This window comes from Eleutherodactylus coqui, chromosome 2 (genome assembly GCF_035609145.1).
Source record: "Eleutherodactylus coqui strain aEleCoq1 chromosome 2, aEleCoq1.hap1, whole genome shotgun sequence".
Classification (NCBI taxonomy): Eukaryota; Metazoa; Chordata; class Amphibia; order Anura; family Eleutherodactylidae; genus Eleutherodactylus; species Eleutherodactylus coqui.
The window spans coordinates 340,822,328-340,842,708 of record NC_089838.1 but is presented as its reverse complement, the minus strand read 5'-3'; the positions used below and the strand labels follow the sequence as shown (position 1 = coordinate 340,842,708).

The 20,381-nt window shown below is 44.2% G+C and overlaps 1 protein-coding gene across 1 annotated transcript; it reads right to left on the bottom strand.

Annotated features, from left to right (window-relative positions):
* Nucleotides 1-293: 293 nt before the first annotated feature.
* On the bottom strand, nt 294-1,256 carry LOC136610476 (olfactory receptor 5AR1-like). Its single transcript, XM_066589707.1, has one exon. It carries the CDS (start codon nt 1,254-1,256, stop codon nt 294-296), a length of 963 nt encoding a protein of 320 aa, XP_066445804.1.
* Nucleotides 1,257-20,381: the final 19,125 nt, after the last annotated feature.

The following is a 20,381-nucleotide window of genomic DNA, read 5'->3' as shown; positions in this document are numbered from 1 at the left end:
CGCTCCGCTCTCCTCTCATAGACTCCTCCGGGGCTGCATCTCTCCTCTGGTTTAGACCTACAGTATTTATCATATTTAAGGAGATTATAATTTCTGTCCCCCTTTCTTCTTGATATGAACAATAATCTCTGTGTGCATCCAGTTGAGCAACTAAAAAGTTGTAGAGAAACAGGATTGAATGGAATATGAATCTACCATGTAAATCTATCATGTTTTATCTTTCCCTCCACCCAAAGAATGTGATCTTAGAATCTTCTTAAGAGTTATGGATATGTATTCTGCAGGTTATCAGTTCAGTTCTTCATAACCAACTGTCTTCTTTTGACATTGTTGAAGCTATATACTACTCTAACAATGACCTTCTTCACCTCTTGGTTCCTCAGGCTGTATATAAGAGGATTCAGCATTGGAGTTATCACTGAATAAAAAATGGAAAACACCTTGTCTAGTTTTCTAAAGGTATCTGAAGGGGGGTGAACATAAGTGAGGAATACAGGTATGTAGAAGAGGGAGGAACAAATAAGATGGGAGGAACAGGTGCTGAATGCTTTCTGTCTGCTCTTGGCCAACCTGATCCGTAAAATGGAAAGAAGAATGAAGATGTAGGAGACCAGGATGATGGTCAATGAAACTGCACTATAAGATCCTATAAGAAACATTGTGACCATGTCACAGGTAAAGGTATCGGAGCAGGATAGTTTGAGCAGTGGTGGGATGTCACAGCAGAAGTGATCGATGAGGTTTGAGGCACAGTATTGAAGGCTGAACACACAACTGGTCTGTGCTGTTGATGGCAAGAAGCCAAGAGAAAATGCAAGGATGACCAGATGAAAACATTTCTTCTTTGTCATTATGGACATGTAATGGAGAGGGTGGCAGATGGCCGTGTAGCGATCATAGGACATAATGGAGAGGAGAAGAACTTCTGTACTTGCAAGAGTAGCAAAGATGAAGAACTGGAGAGCACAACCATGAAATGTGATGACCTTCTTTACAGAGATAAGGTCAACAATCATCTTAGGAGTCACAGCTGAGGAGTAGAAGATGTCCACCAAGGAGAGGTATCTGAGGAAGTAGTACATGGGAGTGTGGAGAGAAGATGTTTTACTGACAATGACTATTATACCAAAATTACCAGCCACAGTTATGATGTAAATTTGTAGAAAGAAAGCAAAGAGGAACAGGGCAAGCTTTGGATCATCCGTCAGTCCAGAAAACACAAATATCGTTACTTGTGTCATGTTCATGTGCTCCATGTTGAGCTCTTCTCTGTAGATGTAAACAAATAAGCAGAAAATACAAGAATTATTATATAAAGAACCATAGCTATGCCCCTGCCTACATACAATGTTATTGCTAGACCCAATAAAAGAAGTGGTCTCCAGGTTCCTCTTTTATTCTCACCCTAATACCTGAATTAATGACTCTTGGCCTTCACACCTCAACCAGTCTCTCACCCTAACTGGGTACCCTTCCCTCCTCCCGTCTCTTGACTCATCCTGTGCCGCTAACTAGCCACCCGTCTCTAATCTCTCCTTCCTCTCCAAACTCCTAGAACATCTGGTCTACTTTCACATAATAAGCTGACTCTCTGATAACTCTCTTCTCAACTCCAGACAATCTGGTTTTCGTTCTCTACATTCTGCAGAAACTGTTGTTACAAGAGTGGAAAACAATTCCCTGATGGCTAAATCGATCTACAGTACTGATCCTTGGGATCTGTCTGTGGTGTTCAACACTAAATTCCGTCAATATACTCCGCACTATTGGCCTTAAGCTCTCTCCTGGTTTTCCTCCCACCTCTCAGACTGCTTGATCTGCCGGCTCTTCTTCCACTCACTGTTGAAGCCCCACAGGGTTCGGTCCTAGGTCTTCACATACCAAATATACAGCCCCTACCAGACAAATTATTAGTTCATTTGGTTTCATTATCATCTCTATGCTGACAACACCCAATTATACACCTCTTTCCGAGACATCACAAACCCACTACTATAAAATGTCAGTGATTGTCGCCCGCTGTCGCTAACACCATATCCTCTCTTTCTAAAACTGAATCTTTTAAAAACGAATCTGCTTGTGCTTCCACCATCTACTAACAAACCTAACCCTGATATTTCTGTGGTATCCCGTGAGAGATGCCAAAGCTTGTAATACACGGGGGACAGGAAACACCGAGGCTAGTGTAAGGCTGAGTGATAACACCAGGGGGAATATTTGTAGAAGAATATATATCATGTTGTGATGCCACCATTATTCTATACGGTGGAGTAATAAACACTGAGACTTGTGTGTCGTACCTCGGGATCTCAGGAACGGTTGTGAAGCGGTAAACTTTACTTAGATAATTTTGAAGATACAGGCAATTACAGGTATCATTCATAGCAGCAGTTACAGGCAGAAGCTCAGAGGTTGGGAAGAAAAATACACAGGGACAATATGGCCCTCTAGTCCATGTTATCTATATGTCACCGGTCTTGTACATTAAATATACTCTGGAGGAGGTAAAAGTAGAGACCTCTCCACATACACTCTGGTATGCAGTTACTGAAGAAAAGGCTTAGCCTAAATACACCCTGCACATCATGCGCGTGGGTATCACAATCACGTACCTCTGTGTGGGGATCCTATTGGCGGATGGCCATGCAGGAAACATACATGCCTGTAGTGTGAGTGAATATAGTAGAGATGGAGCAGCACCCAGGGAGATTCTTTATGCAAAAAACTTTATTCTGCCCAGAGCATAATCAACAACATTTCGACCACTCACATGCTGTGGTCTTTGTCAAGTCAATAAGACAAGTGTACACACATCTCCTTATAAAGCAAAAAGACACACCTCCTTCACCAGTGAGAAAAGACAATACAAAACACATAAGCAATTAGTATGGCAATGCATAAAACAGACCTGTCGGTTGGTGGGATCGGGATTGGGCTTCAGGTGTATATACCTCCCATGGTAATTGCCAGGTGGACCCTCACTGTCATCTCATGCGAGCCTCAGCGTCTGCCAGGTGCTACTGCGCCCGCGCAGGAGTCTCTGAGACTCCCGCGATATCTCCTGTATAAGTATGTGAAGACAGGGAGAGCCCTCCCCAAGTGGAATGTGCCGTGCGCTTGCGCAACAGGCTGGTCCGCTCGGTCAACACTGAGGTATGGTTGTCATAGCAACCGGTGGCCGCCCACGCATCCGCAACTCTCCCTGCTGCGATCCCATAAATGTGACACGCAGATTCCCAAGGCAGGCCGCAATCACAGCTGCCAAAAGGCGACCTCATGTCTAATGAGCCCCATACCTGCTTACTAAACTCAAAATAAATATAATCAAAATCCATATGCATATACAAGGCCCCTCATAAGATACATTGCAAATAACTAGGCTCAGTGCATGAATTACGAAGGTTTTAGAAAAAAGAATAAAAAGAGAAAAAGGGGAAAAAAGCACAAAGAGGGGAAAAATAAAAAGAAGGAAAAACGGGGGAAACAGAAAAACAAAAAATGAATAAAAGAGAATATAATAGAGAATAAAAAGGGGAAAGAGGGAGGAGGGGAAGAGAAGGAAAAAGGAAGGGGGAGAAAGGGGAAGGGGGAGGGGAAGGGGGGGAAAAAGGGGGGAGGGGAAAACAAAAAGCGGGGGGGGGGGGAACAAAAGGAGAGAAAAAAAGGGGGAAAAGAGGAAAAAAACAAGAAAAAGGGGGGGAAAAGGAAATCTAAAAACCTACAATGCATATTGTTAACTACGAATCATAAAAAAAGCAAAAAAGTGCAATGAAAAATATTTTATTAATTTGTCAAAAAAATATACATGAGCATATAGCCTAACTCCACTTGGGACCTTCCAGAATGGGGCCAATAATGATATACAAAAATATCGGAGGGGGAGAGGCCAAAGGTAAATCCTGATTCCCAATCCACAGATTCGTCCAAATGACAGTCACCTAGGTAAAAACATAAAACACAAATGTTAAAAACATAATATATACTATGTTGTATTCCAATCAAAACGCAAGTATGTACATGAAACATTTGTTGGATGGCAATAACCCCTCACTAACCTCCAAAGTAGCCTCTCATAAAACATACGTCAAGGGATTATACTCGATGTTCAGCCCTTTGGGGGTCAGTGAATCCAACTTGTGGATCCATCTGGCCTCCAGGAGCTTCAACTGGCGTTCTCTATCACCACCCTTACGGCTCAACTTCACCGTGTCTATAGCTCTAAATCTTAGCTGGCTCACTGTATGACCACAATCAGAGAAGTGTTTAGGTCCAGTTTCCTCGTTCATATGGTACTTTTGTGGTTTGCGATGCGTTGGCGAACTTCAGTGGTTGTCTACCCCACGTATAGTAAGCCGCATGGGCAGGTAATAATATAAATGACATAGGAAGACCAACAACTGAACCAACCCTTTATAAAGTACTTCTTCCCTGTGCGTGGATGTGTAAAACTGTTGCATTTAGCTAAGTTGTTACATGCAGCACATCCAAAGCAGGGGAAGTTTCCATTCTTAGCAGGCATGAGAGTTTGCTGAGCATTCACTGTCTGTTCCTGTTCTATTGTCCGTACCAGCTGGTCCTTGAGATTTCTCCCCCGTCTGTAAGACATCATAGGCGGAACTGAAAACTAACTGATCTCTGGATGGCACATAGATAGTAAGTGCCAATGCTTGTGGATAATGTGTTTAATACGGCTACTATATGGACCGTATGTCGACACAAACGGAATGCGTAAGTTGGTACGAGATCGTTGTGTGAGAATCAATGTCTGTTCCCGAGTCAGTTCCTTCACCCGCTGCTTGTGCCGAGTGATCAATGTATTCGGATAGCGTCTCTGTGCAAATTTTTTGCACATGAAGTCCAGACGGTGATCAAAAAAAGCATCATCCATCACCCGACGAACTCTGAGCATTTGACTCCACAGGAGAGACTGAATTATCGCCCGTGGATGGCAGCTTGAATAATACAAAAAATTGTTTCGGTCCGTAGGTTTTGAGTACAAATCTGTAATGAGAGTACTCCCCTGCCTAATCACCAATACATCGAGGAATTGGACAGAAGTCTCAGAGGCCACCAGCGTGAACTTAAGTTCTGGTAAGAAACCGTCGAGTTCCCTATGGAATTCCGTCAATTCGTCCAGAGACCCTTTCCAAACAATGAAAATGTCATCTATGTACCTTCACCAGACCTGGACCTTGGTCCAGGCTGGGGAGGTACACAGAAGCATTTCTTCCACTTATCTCATAAAAATATTAGCGTACGATGGGGCCATGTTGGACCCCATCGTGGTCCCTATCTTTTGTCGGAAATATTGGTCTTTGTACATGAAGAAATTATTTGAAAGAACAAGGGAAAGCAGGGTGAGTATGAACTCAACACAACCGTTTGACAAGTTTGAACTGGAGAGGTAATGTCCTACAGCCGTTATCCCCCGCTCATGAGGCATTATGGTTTAGAGGGAGGAAACATCAAAGGAACCAAGAATCACATTATTATCAATGGTGAGCTGTTGTAATTTTACAAAAAAATCTGAGTTATCCTTCATATAAGACCTTGCTAGCATGGCAAATTGACTCAACACTTTGTCTAAAAAGCGGGAAACATTATTATATAATGAGCCCCTACTCGACACGATGGGGCGACCCGGTGGGCGTTCTAAGCTCTTATGTATCTTAGGCAAAGTGAAAAAATGTGGCATTATCGGATGTGAAAGTAGAAGAAACTCAAACAGATGTTTATCGATCAAACCTAAAGACAATGCATCCTCTAATATAACCCTCAGTTCATCCTTTGACTGTCTGGTGGGGTTACGTAACAATCGTTCATAGACATCGTTATCATCCAGTTGTGTCATAATGTCCTCCTGATAGTAGGACGTGTCCATGATTACTATCGCCCCACCCTTATCGGCCAACCGAATTGTCAATTCCTCATCTTTACTCAAGGCTCTGACCTCATTTAATTCCAGCATATTAGTATTCATTCTATCTTTGTGAGAAAAATGTCGAGCTCTTAATTGAGAAATGTCATGATTAACCAACCTAGTGAACGTGTCAATGGAGTAGTCAGTGTTGGGGGGCTGAAGCCTACTGCTATTGCGTAAGCCAATTCCCGTCTATGTGAACCTCTCCAGAGACTGGGGTTGTGCCTCACCAGAAGTCACACTGTCATTGGTAGAATGTTCACCAAAATACGTCCTTAATTTTAGTCTCCTGAAAAACAGGCGACAAACGACATCCAGTCGAAACCAATCGATGTTGGGCGTGGGTACAAAAGACAGTCCCTTGGCAAGTGCCTGTATTTGGGTTGCAGACAGTACCTTTGATGAAATGTTCACAACGGACGTGGCAGTCACTTCCTTGTCGCGGTGTTCGACTGGGTCTGGATTCTCTGTGTGCTTTTTACCTGTAGTGTGAGTGGGTACTTGGTTTGTTTGAGGTAGGATGTTGGGGGTTGTGCGCTCACTCCTATTACATCCATACTCCAAACGCTGTGGGTAGTCATTCCTTTTCCTCCATCTTCACCAGCATGGCAGCTAAAGGTGGTTCCATGCGGCTCTGTTAGTCCCTGTAGTAGGTAAGATGGAACCCTACTCTAACACAGACTGAAGAAGAAGCCTCTTCCCGCTCTCAGGCACTCACATTTATAACCTCACTTGTACCACATGACAGAGTAGAAAGATACATTCAGCAGCAGAGCTGACAGGCATGATTTTAAGGGAGTTAACCCTTCAGACGCTGCAGCTGTGCAACACACATACAGAAAATTGACATGACAGCTTTGCACAGTGCATCCACATGAGACAGACATGTATGACCATTATAGAGGAGACGAGGATGTTATTCTGGGACACTACATTTCCGTTTTAGTTTGTGGTATCACCATAAATCACTCTTGCTGTCTTGCCATCGTATTTGACTCTAAACCCCTCTTCACTACCTGTATTCAATCACTTCCATGTCACCTGAACCTTCAAAATGTCTACAGAAACTGCCATTTTCTCACTAAGGATGAATCTAAAACCCTTATTGTTGTCCTGATTAATTCTAGGCTTGATTACTGTAACTCAGTACTGATTGGTTTTCCCTCACTAAACTCTCCCCTCTCCAATCTATCCTGAATGCAGCAATAGGCTTATCAGTCACTGTCCTATGTCTCCACCCCATGGCAGTCACTGCACTGATGTCTCCACCCAATGGCAGTCATTGCACTGATGTCTTAACCCAATGGCAGTCACTGCACTGATGTCTCTACCACGTGCCAGTCCCTTCACAGATGTCTCCACTCTCTTCCAGTCACTGCTCCAACGTCTCCACCCTGTGCCAGTCAATGCACTGATGTCACCACGCTGTGCCAGTAACTGCACTGATGTATCCACCCCGTGCCAGTCACTGCTCTGATGCCTCTACCCTGTGCCAGTCACTGCACTGGCTGACCATCCAGTAAAGAATATAATTTAATTTCCTCACCTTCATCGATAATGCCCGCCTCAGTGAAGCGAATTATGAATTTGTGGATCTGAATTTCCCAGAACAGGGGTCGATGTTGAACTCATTACAAAGAGACGGTGCAGCTAATCGCCAGAGACACGGCGACCTCCATATAATACATTTCAGCACGCAGAATCCATCGTATTGTCCAGTAGATGCAAGGGTGGAAGTTGATCAGCTTCTATCTGCGATGGAAAGAGACCTGATTAGGGTACATGACACATCCCACCTGGACTCGTAAAGCGGAATCTTCCCTTAACCCTTAAAAGGGTTTTCCAAGGAGAATACTACTGATAATCTATCCTTAGGATAGGTCATCAATACTTGATCGGCTGGGGACCGTCACTCGGGATGATCAGCTGAGCGGGCGCATGCTGTCAGCGCTGCAAATACACAGACGTCGGAGCTGAAGTAGCGGAAGTCTCCATGCCGATCTCTGTGTAGTGGCCGGTGATTGTCACTGCAGGCAAGGCTCTCGTTGATTTCAATGAGAGTCTTTCCTGCAGTTACAAGCATCAGCCACTACACAGGGGTTGGCGCAAAGACTTCCTCTCCAATCTCTGCATATTTGCAGCGCTGAAAGCATGCACCTACTCAGCTGATCAGTTGGCATCGCGAGTGATAACCCCAGCTGATCAACTATTGTTGACCTATCCTGACGGTAGGTCATCAGTAGTTTTCTCCCTGGAAAACCCCTTTAAGCAAAATGAAATGCAAAAACCTAAATTCTGCCGTCTTTCAGTGCGTCGTACGGCGCGCACACTGCAACAAAAATGAGATGATAACTTCGTTCTATGAGTCAGTATGATTACTGCGATACCAAATTTATATTGGGGTTTTTTTTTGCTGCACCAATTCCATCTTTTTCTGTCGACACGGTTGTGTGAAGGCTCATCTTTTGCGGAACGTCCTGCAGCTTCTATGTGTGTGGAGTACACACCTGGAGTACATTCGACTTTCAGATTGCTTTTATTTGTTTTGTAACGACGTTCACCGCGCCGGTACTTTGATAGATCAAACTTTTACAACAAAACCAAACATGTTTTTGAGTTTTATTATTTAGATTCTATTATTATAAACATGGTAAGAGGGGTTTTTTTAAACTTTTATTACCTTTTATTTTTTTAACAATAATAAAACTTTTTTAAACTGATTTTTAACTTTTTTTTAGTCCCCAGAGGGGACAAGAACTTGTGATGCTTTGATCTCTCTGCAGTAGAATGTAGCACCATAGTAATACATTATTCCAGAATCTGACAGGCAATCTATCGAGCCACCTCACTGGCAGCCCTGGGAGCCTGCAGAAGCCCCTTGGTGCCATACAGTAACATAGCTGTAGATAAAAGAGGCCAGCATCGGGGGAGGGGTCATCATCAAGTACGTTTACTATTAAAGCAACGAGTGAGACCCGGTTACATCGTACCAAGTATAGGTGTGGACGTGTACATAGAAATCCACACGCACCACGGATAGGACATGGAAATCCACACGCACCACGGATAGGACATGGAAATACACACCTGCCACAGATAGGACATGTCGATACACACTAGAGATGAGCGACCACCAAAATGCTCGGATAGGACATAAATACACACGTGCCACGGATAGGACATAAATACACACGCACCACGGATAGGACATGTACATAAATGCACACCACGGATAGGACATGGAAATACACACGCACCACGGATAGGACATAAATACACACCTGCCACAGATAGGACATGTCGATACACACTAGAGATGAGCGACCACCAAAATGCACGGATAGGACATAAATACACACGTGCCACGGATAGGACATAAATACACACGTGCCACGGATAGGACATAAATACACACGCACCACGGATAGGACATAAATACACACGTGCCACAGATAGGACATAAATACACACGTGCCACAGATAGGACATGTCGATACACACGCACCACGGATGCAGTTAAAAACGATGCTAGTTCCCGTTGTTGTGATACCCAGACATACGGCACTGGTGACACGCGGTCGCTGCGTCTGAACGTGTTACTTGTAATCTGAAATATGTCGGATGTTCAGCAAGAAACTTAAAGCGCAAAATCTGAGAGCGAACTGCGAATATAAACAGTTTATAGGAATATATCCGGAGCAGAACGCACAAATCCCAATCTGACTGCCTGCAAATACTGCGGCAGTGAAAGGGTCATTAACCCTATAATGGGAGCAGAAAAGACAAAGCAGCTTTTGCGCTGTGAAGTTTCCTAGATTTGTAAATTGTGATCATGATGTCCATTCGGATTAAATTATAAGACGGATTTATATATATAATGGGGAACGAGAAACACTTCATGGTGGATGCTGACGCGGCAGTAATGATCGTCACATGATGGTTTTCCGCATTCTGATTGGTTGAGATTGCTTTTATTGCTTTACATTTGTTAGGATGCCGTAAGTAAGAGCGGTAACGCTGGAAGCACGCGGGGCTGCGGTATACACGCCCGGGATGTTACATTTCTAAAAAGTGCTGGAGTTTTCTGCATTCCTTCTGGAGTACCACAATTACCAGCAATCTACGGGGTTTTCCTTGCACTCCTGTGAATTGAAGAAGAATGGGGGACAGACTACTATTTGATATGTTGATCGCGCTCGCCATACAACCCAACCTTAGGCGATACATCCTGCCCAATGTAGTGGCGGCACGGCTTTTATACTGGAGCTTCCGCCTGTTTGATGACTCCAATGTTGGTAGTGAAGCCTTACCAATGAATGCTAAGAATGGTGCGGAGCCATAGATGGTGACCCAATATCAAGATATTAGCAGAAGGAATAAAGGAGAGGTTTCAGGTATGAAGGAAAAGTGTATAGGATCTGCATGATGGCTGGTGTGGCATCCCGTATACCACCACAACTCCAAAGGGGAGAGGGCTGTGTCAAATGTAACGAAAAGTAAAGAAAAAAACAATGCAAAGATTTGGAGACTCGTCTAAGCATATTTTATCCACAGTAGAACATTTCAGGGGGGGGGGGGGAGACGTTGCTCCATTTAATTTATAAAAATTAACTCATTTAGATACTCATGGCAGCAACACATCTCATAAACGTTGGGGCAGGGTCGCGTCTACCGTTGTGTAGCATCCATCACAACAGCATGGCTTCACAGGAAAAGAGTCCGGGGCGAACCGGCCGCCTGCAGTCCGGACCTTCCACCAATAGAAAACATTTGGTGCCTTATGAAAATCCAGAAAAGACGACTGAGGACTGTGGAGCAGCGAGAATCCTCCATCAGACGAGAGTGCGACAACATTTCTCTCTCAAAACTCCAGCAATTGGTCCCTCACTTCCCAAAAGGCGGGATGCTACACAACCATAAACACGGCCACGCTCAGCTTTTGTAAGATGTGCTGCTGCCATCAATTTTTAAATGAATTATTTTTTAAAAAATGAAATGGAACAATGCCCCCTCTCGCCCCCGATGACTACTACTGTGGATAAAATCAGGTTAGATGAGATTTGCAGATCATTGCATTCTCTTTCTTTACATCTTTGCACATTTTACAGCGTTCCAACTATTTTGAAGTTGGGGTTGTAGAACAATAAAGTGTCATATACCAGTAATATAACAGCTCAGTGCTCCGTTGTGTCATCCTGGGGTCTATGTTGCCCATAAAGGGTCTCACCTGTTGGAGGCGCAGCAGTGTGATGGGGATCTTGGATCTGCAGAGATCTTTGTGCCTGTTTATCTCCAGCCTTTTATAAGAGACTTATTTCCCTGGGAAGATATTTGTGGCCCCAGAGTGCAGGCGACGAGCGGCTAAGAAATCAGAGAATCATTACCGGTAATTATTAGCTTCATTTAACCCTGGAATGAAAAGCAGAGCGATTCTTCACAGAAACAAAACTCCTAAGCTTTGCCATGAATTATTCTCGATGTAACCGGACCAGGCATTGTCCGCACACTCCCATGGATCACAACTAGAGATGAGCGAACGTACTCGTCCGAGCTTGATGCTCGTTCGAGTATTAGGGTACTCGAGATGCTCATTACTCAAGGCGAGCACCACGCGGTACTCGAGTCAATTGCATATCCCTTCCCTGCATGTTTAGCGCCATTTTCTAGCTAATAGACATGTGGTTAAGGCATTACCACTTCCTGCTGTGACGTTCCAGCCCTATCCCACCCCCCTGCAGTGAGTGGCTGGTGAGATCAAGTGACCACCGAGTATTTAAAGTGGTCCCACCCGCGGCTCGCCTCAGACACACGCTGGCAGAGGTTAGGGAAAGTGCTGCTGCTGATATAGGGAAAGTGTTAGAGTAGGATCCTGTCTTCAGGAACCCAACACTCCTTCGTAGGGCTACTCCTCATCGTGTGCATTACTGTTGTGGCTGGCTGGGAGCAGTAGTGCACCATTTTTATTTTTTTTTATGTATATCTCCTGGGCCACTCCAGATCATTGCAGCCATACCTTCCTATGTGTGGAGTGCCTTAGGCAGAGGGCTCACTCTCATTGCTAAATAGTACGTAAATATTTCCTGGGCTACTGCAGAACAGCATTTCACAGATACCATTCTATGCAATGGGTGAAGAAGCCGCAGTTATCAGCACTATCCACTGGCTGTATAGCTTTCTGCCCCTGGGCAGAGCGTTGCACAATACCATTTACTTGGGTGCAGTGAAGTTGCTGCAGTTATTAGCACTGTTCACTGGCTGTAGCTTCACACAATATCCTTTCGTTGGGTGCGGTGAAGTTGCCCCTGTTATTAGCACTATCCACTGCCTGTATAGCTTTCTGCCCCTGGGCAGAGCGTCACACAATACCATTTCCTTGGGTGCAGTGAAGTTGCCGCAGTTATCAGCACTTTCCACTGGCTGTATAGCTTTCTGCCCCTGTGCAGAGCGTCGCACAATACCATTTCCTTCGGTGCGGAGAAGTTGCCTGTTATTAGCACTGTTCATGCCATGGCATCCTCTACACCCTCCACAAGATGCATTATACAATCCCATGGAGCGTGGTAAAGAATCCGTTTAGAACCAGGACAGGAGAAGTATGCAAGACACACAAAAATTTCAGCAGCAGCTTCATTTTTAACAAATTGATTCTGAATACTAGAGTAAATGGGAGAGTGGCCCAGCACGTCACCATATCCTCAGCCCAGTCATAAAAAGGTAAACACCTTCACTGACACCCTTATAGTCAGATACGTTGTCTGAGCTGTCCAATTCTGTGGGGCAGACAAAGGAAGCTCAGCTGTTGCAGAGTCTACTGCGACCAAATGGGTTTTGTCCTAGTTAACCCAAATGCCAGAGTGTAGGCCAAATGTGTTGAAAATGGTGAGTGTAGAATTAAGAGACCCTGGGTCCTGAAGAAAAAGGAGTGTCATCCGCATATAGCGCTATGCACTCTTCATACTTATGCAGTTTGAATCCCTTTATTACCAGTGAGGTCCGGATCTGTTGTAGTAGACATGATAATTAGTTAGCATAAATTGTCTATTGATTTGTATATACCACATATATTACACTGCTGTAGTGACTTTAACTCTGTGGAGGTTAATGGCCACACAATCTCATTATTGTAATTGCTGGACAATGGCATGGTGAAAGATGTGTGGTATAATGTTAGTCTAATATAAAGCTCTGCTGCAGCCTCTTAAAGGGTTAAAGTCACACTCCAATACTGAAGAAGTGTGTCCAGCCCCTCCTCCACTCTCCAACTTCTCAAACAAAGAACTACTTTAACTGACCACATGCTGAGAGGACAAAGTCCACACATACACTGGACATGAGAGAGGTGTGGGAAGGGGGGCGGGGAATTCTATATGACCCAGTGAATAAGAATATGTATACGTTACTGATGTAATCTGTTAAACGCCCATAAAGGGCAGGTACTATGTGTTCCAATAAATTAGGGCTCTGGGATTGTAACTCCAGAGAGCTGGTTGAAATTCAAGGCTGATAACTTGTGTCCGATTGATTGGTTTCTTTCATTATGTGTGCACACTATACAATTAGGAAGCTACAGAATACCCTGAAAACCTGCTGGAGAAAAATATAATCCAGTACATTTGGCTTCCCTGGGTGGGCGGGTAGATCTGTGATTTCTTCATTCTGGGAAATACAGAGACTGGCAGATAACACGCAGAACTCAGGGCCCGAAAATCTACAGAACACTGTAAGATTGCTTTATGTTAATCTACCGATGTGAGCTGACTTCTAACTGTTAATCTGCCTATATCTAATCCAGAGTGACAAATCACTGAAAGACAGGTAATATAGTTCTGTCTACTCGAATATCACCGTGTAACCTGTCTAGGGGTATTCTGTATGCTGTGAATGTTGTGTTTGAGACGGTTAAAGATTGCGTATACAAGACCAAGAGACATATTCTGTGAGGGTTAATGTGTAAGAAGGGCGGACTTGGCTGTATAAGCCTTGAGGGAGCACACCCGGGGCGTATTCTCCTATGTATGTTAATGATACTTGGAGGGATACTTGGAGGGTAAAATAGGCGTATTCACTTGGATGATCGAGTACGGTATATGCTCTCAAACGTAAGGAGGGATACACAGGGATTAAAATAGGCGTATTTACCTGTTTGATTGAGCACGTTATGTTCTCATATGTGGAAAGGGATACACAGGGATTATAGCCGTGTTGTGTGTCGGCTAGATACTCCAGAGATCTTGGTCACTGAATATAATCGTCAGTCTTTGTGTATAGTCAAAGGTCTTGTTTAAAGAATGTGCAGTGTTTGCTACTGGGGGTTTTACTGATAAGAGAGTGGGCTGATGCACAGATAGTGTGAGATGTTTAATTTAAGACACTGAGCATTCCCCAGTTAACCCTTCTGTTCCTTTTGTTTTGTGTTTATAGTAGTTAATGTGCATTGTGATTTGTGATGTAAGAAGAGATAGGTGGAATTGAGTAAAGGAGTTTTATTGTGTCCAGAAACTTCGGATAGGATAGACTTAGTAGGTAGAATAGAGTTGAGCAGAATGAGAAGGCAGAATAGAATATGGCATAGATCTAGGTTGTCTAGGAATTCTAGAGAATGGCGGAAAAAAAAGGCAAGCAAAGATAAGAAGTGTAGAGCATGTAACTTAGTTGGTGAAAGAAAGGAATGTTGGGTTGTAGACAGACTGCAGAAAAGTTTTCAGAAGATAAGCAGGGGGCCCTAGCAGACAGAAAGGTGCTTCAGATTGCTAGGGGGTGGTATAATATAGGAAAGGGATTCACTAGCAGAATTGGGTGGGGGAGGAGGAGAGAGTGTAGTGGGGGATGTGTATTGCCTGTATCATGAACAATGTAATGCCTTTGTGTTGACTATAGCCCATCCCTATAATGGCGGCCGCACTTGCAATGTTTCAAACCCCAATTAGTGTGACTCTGTAGCAAGTGTGGTGAGCCCTTCACCCCATCCTGAAATTACTTCCCCCCATGTGCTTACTTTCAGGGTGTGAGAGGTTACTTCCGGCCACTCCAATCCTGGACAGGACTCAGCCTCACCCCTTCCTCTTCCAGCAACCATCTTGCCTCACCTGGGAGATTTGTAGCCCTGCCCCTTCTGCTTCTAGCGGCCATCTTGCTGCAGTAGGGAGGCCTACATTCCCCAATGCCACTGTATCCAGTGCTAACATCATGATTGTCTAAAGTAAGGTCTTGTTTGACCAGACTTTGTTACACTCCAAAATGTGGCCACCTTGGATGTGTGATAAGTTCAGGGAAATAAACCTTTGTTCTTTGCAAAGATGCAGCTTAGGACATAGTAGATGACTAAGCTGGTTTATAGTGTATAAAAGATTGGAGTTGATGCATGGAGGACAGAGGCCAGGGACCCATGAGCAGGGGACGCCCTCTCATGGTGTGTTCCCAGGGGCTCTGTTTTCCACTGCCTGCTTCTCCAATGGATGTTAAGACAGATGATGTTAAGGAAGGCTCCTACAGACGGAATAATTTCCCTATAGTCATCCAGCAAACTTTTTCACGCAATTTGACGAAGTAGTCTTGGTTTTTATGTGAGAAAGAGGGACTTAATTGCTCAGAGTAGGATGTCAATTCATCCGCATTCTTTTTAGTTTTTTTTCCTTATGTCTTTGTATATTCTAGTGTCAGTCTCCACTGAAGCTATAATTTTATTCAGACAGGATGGTTAAAGTTAAACGGTGAAATTCCCTGAATACCATTTCACTCGGTGACTGTAAATTTTGCTTGCTTTGCACCCCCTTGTGTTAGAAATGCTAACTGCGACTTGAAAAGAAAAAAAATCAAAAGGATATTTTCGCTCAGACTTTGCTGCATACAATGTCACCTTGACCTACAAAGTGCTTGTTTTTTGTTCCTCTTGGTTTCCTTTTTCAACGTTGTATTAGTTTGAACCCGACTACTCCTTTTTCAATTGAGTATTCCGGTTCAAAAGGGGAGAGGCATAAGTGATCTAGGGCATAGGTGATCTAGGTGTTGTAGATCAGCTATTGTTGTTTTTTTTTTTTTTTTAAATAAATAAAATAAAAAGGAAATAAATGATTTTGTGCTACAAGATTCTGATCCATGTGAAATAGAACATCAACATGATTATTTAGTACTGATACAGCAAGAAACTGCAGGTATGCAAACAGTTACTGGAACCTCTGCTAACAATGCATATGTTGAGTTTTTGCAGATGGTACCAGGGTGAGGATTGACGACTCCACATCGGATATGCAGTGGTCACACAACAAGATGCCCTAGAAGCCAAAGCTCTACCTCCGCATGTGTCAGCACAAGAAGCGGAACGGAAGGCCCTCACTGAGGCGTGTAGAGTGGTGAAAGGTAAGACGGCAACTATTTACACTGACTCCTGGTATGCATTTGGCATAGCTCATGATTATGCCCCAATATGGTAGGCCAGACAGTTTTTCACCTTAGCAGGACAACCAATTGAGAATGGTGCAGCGGTGCAGAGTCTCATGGAGGCCCTACTACTACCTGGCAGTGGAGAGAGTTCACACGGATTCTACAATGGAGAAGCGAGAGACGACACCCTCGCCGACAGCACAGCAAAGGCAGCGGCCCTCAAGCCGTGGAAGAAAGAAGAAAAGATACTGACAGCATGAGTCAGAGGCAAAAACTTGGACATTGACAAAATTTGGACATTGATATGCTAAGGACTTCACAGTTACAAGCCAGCAAGGAAGGAAGGGATAAATGAACTAAAATGGGAGCAGCAGAAATAGGACAGCGTATGGTGAACAGTCAACAGTACTTGCCTACCACAGTTCCTGTATCCCATGATGGCCCAGCTGACGCACGGAAATACGCACCTAGTAAAGCAGCAATGACCACGACGCTTGAACGAGGACGGGCGACTCCTGGGTTCCCTGTAGCTGCTGCATCATTTGTCCAGTTTAGCATGTTCTATGCCATAGGTGAGTCAGGACAGAAGGGAAAAGGTGCCCAAAAGACACTTGCCTAGACCACTCTACCCATTTCAGGGATTGCAAATTGACTACATTCAGCTCCCACTTGTTGGGATGTATGAATATGTGCTTGTTGTTGTTGATGTCTTTGCAGGTTGGAGGCCGACCCTGTTACCAAGGCAAACAAGTAGGTAACCGCAAAGAAGCTCATGAACGAGGTAAACTGTGAATATGGGGTACCAGAAGTGATTCAGAGTCAGACAGAGGTACAGACTTTGCAGATGAATGCAACACGTCATGTCTGCTTTGGGTGTATCCCAGGCCTTTTACATACTCTACCACCTTTAGGGCGAGCACCCACTGGCGTTTTTTTACCTGCGTTTTGCGTTTTGCGTTTTTCCTGCACAGGCATAGAGATAACATGTGTTCCTGTCCACTGGCGTTTTTTTTGCGTTGCGTTTGCGTTTTTAACATAGGAACTGTCAGTTGCATATGTGTCCTTATTTTTCTCCATGGAAATTAATGGAAAAGCCGCGAAAACGCCGCGAAAAACGCGCGGAAAAATCGCGGGAAACGCGGCGAAAACGCTGCGCTTTTTTCCCGCGGAAAACGCAAACGCCAGTGGGTGCTCGCCCTTAGGGTAATGGAAAGGTGGAGAGACTTAGTGGCACGCTAAAAAGCAAGATATTTAAAATGACGCCGAGAATGGGGCTACTTTGGAAAGACTGTCATCCAATAGCCCTATTTAGTGTTAGATATGAACCCAGAGGGGATCATGCATTTTCTCCCTACGAGATTGTGTGGGCTAGCCCCAAGGCTAGGTTGCTACTATCCTCAGTAGTTACAATTACAATCTGATATGTTGACTAAGTATGCGATTTGCGTTGTTAAAGCACTAACCAAAGCCTATGCACAGGTGTTCTCCTCCAGACTTAGAGGCAGACACAGGGACACATATCTTGCAGCCTGGGGATTGGGTGTGTGTCAAGAAGTTCCTCAGGAAGCACCCTCTTGAGCCCCGATTTGATGGTCCCTACCGGGTGCTTCTGACTACTACCACAGCTGTGAAACTAGCCGAAAGACTTACATGGATTCACGCTTCCTACTGTAAAGAAAGCCTCAGATCCGGGAGACCAATCTTAGTCATGCTGTGGACATTACTCTGGTTAGGGCTAGTGAGAGAGTAGGGTGGCAACTGGAATCCTTAATCGGAAGAATATGAGGGTACAGTTACCTTCTGATATAACTTGTCCAACACTCAAGTGGCCGCATATTCCTTCGACTATTGTACTCAGTCCAGCTGGTTATATGACTTATATACCCGGGGAATACAATATGTTTGCGCCACTGATAATGTCTGGGGAGAAGACTGCCGTTATTGGGGATCAGTGGGAACAGACTGGTCCTATAAACTGCGAAGTGCCTTAAATAAAAAAGATAAGAGCGGGAAATCCCTAATTAGCAGTATGACCCTCCTTAAGAATAATAAGGACAGCGGGTTTTGGAAGGCTGAACTTAGTATGTTGCTTGGTTTTAATATGGTTCTTACACTAACCAAGGAAAATCCAAGCCCGGGGGACGAGGGGACTTACTGTTTGGGGACATACCGGTACGGGAGGACAGATCCCTTAGGGAAGTTTAGAATAAGGGATATGGTAGATGCTCCCGAATAGTGGCCTTCACCTAGTCCCGTGCCCATAATTATAATCTTGTCATGTTGGTCTATCCTTGTTTTTCTGCATAGGTACGGCGGTTCCTTCCAGTCTTGTCACTAGGCAGCGTAGGGTCAGTGTTGGCGGCCTGGACCTGTCCACCTTTAGGGATATCTCCAGGAAGGGACATTGATGTGGGTGAAGGTCAGGGAGTCCCGTGCCATGCGTACCTGTGCACACTACTAGTATTGTAACATTACACTAGAGCGAGAAGAGAGACTCCTGGTGGTAGTTTTGATCTACACATGTACATTGACGTCATAGGACAGCCAAGGGGGGTACCTGACGAGTTTTAAAATTAGAGACCAAGTTAAGGCTTGATTCGATTCCATTTTCTGATCATTACGGTAAATAAAATGTTGACTGGATTAATTATGTTTATTATAATTAGCAGCGGTTTATAAATTACTTTAGAGATGCCTTATAGGGACTAGTCGACCAATAGGACCTATCTTGACTATGACTTTCCAAAATAGAATGGCCTTAGATATGATTTTAGTTAAAAAGGGGGGTGTCTGTAATATGATAGGGGAAACTGTACCTACATCCCAAACAACACGTTACCCACGGGTAAAGACGCAGTTGTCATTAAGAAGCTGACCGCACTAACTAAAAAGAGCTAACCTTTGGAACCAGTACTTTCCATGGATGAGCGGGGGGCAAAGGATCCTGGCCCAGATAGGCGTCGCTGTTGTATGTGTACTGATTATCTTTTCCGTTCTAGTCTGCTGTGTTATCTTGTGTCAGAGAGACCTGTAAAACTGCCGCTGGAAAAGCCACTCCCACAATGAGTTTGCTGGATGCATCACCAGAAGGAATGGACAAGTCCTACACCCCCTTGAAGAACCTAAATCGAACCTTCAACACGCTCCAGTGATAGGCTCACCCGCAGAGACCTGTGAAAATTTGATGGGAAGAGTTAGAGAATAGACATTTTAAGGGGGGATTGTAGTAGACATGATAATTAGTTAGCATAAAATGTCCATTGATTTGTACAAAACAGATACATTACACTGCTGTAGTGACTTTAACTCTGTGGAGGTTAATGGCCACACAATCTCATTATTGTAATTGCTGGACAATGGCATGGTGAAAGATGTGTGGTATAATGTTAGTCTAATATAAAGCTCTGCTGCAGCCTCTTAAAGGGTTAAAGTCACACTCCAATACTGAAGAAGAGTATTCAACCCCTCCTCCACTCTCCAACTTCTTAAACAAAGAACTACTTTAACTGACCACATGCTGAGAGGACAAAGTCCACACATACACTGGACTTGAGAGAGGTGTGGGAAGGGGGGCGGGGAATTCTATATGACCCAGCGAATAAGAATATGTACACGTTACTGATGTAATCTGTTAAACGCCCATAAAGGGCAGGTATTATGTGTTCCAATAAATTAGGGCTCTGGGATTGTAACTCATTATGTGTGCACACTATACAATTAGGAAGCTACAGAATATCCTGAATACCTGCTGGAGAAAAATATAATCCAGTACACTATAACAAGGCAAATAAGGCAGAGGACAGGTGATAGCCCTGTTGTGTACTTCTACCCAGGGGGAACTTGGCAGAGACATGGACATTGGTTTTATTTTAGTCATATAGGGTCCTTACCCACATAATAAAGGTTGACCCAAATCCAAACCATTGCATCATTGGCCACAGGTACTTCCATTCTACGGAGTCAAAGGTCTTTGCCTGGTCTACAAATACCACTGTGCGCTTGTCATACTGAGGGTTTCATATGTAAGATGGTTGAAAGGACACTTTGGATTCATGTCTGTACTTTTGTCAGCGCTGAAGCC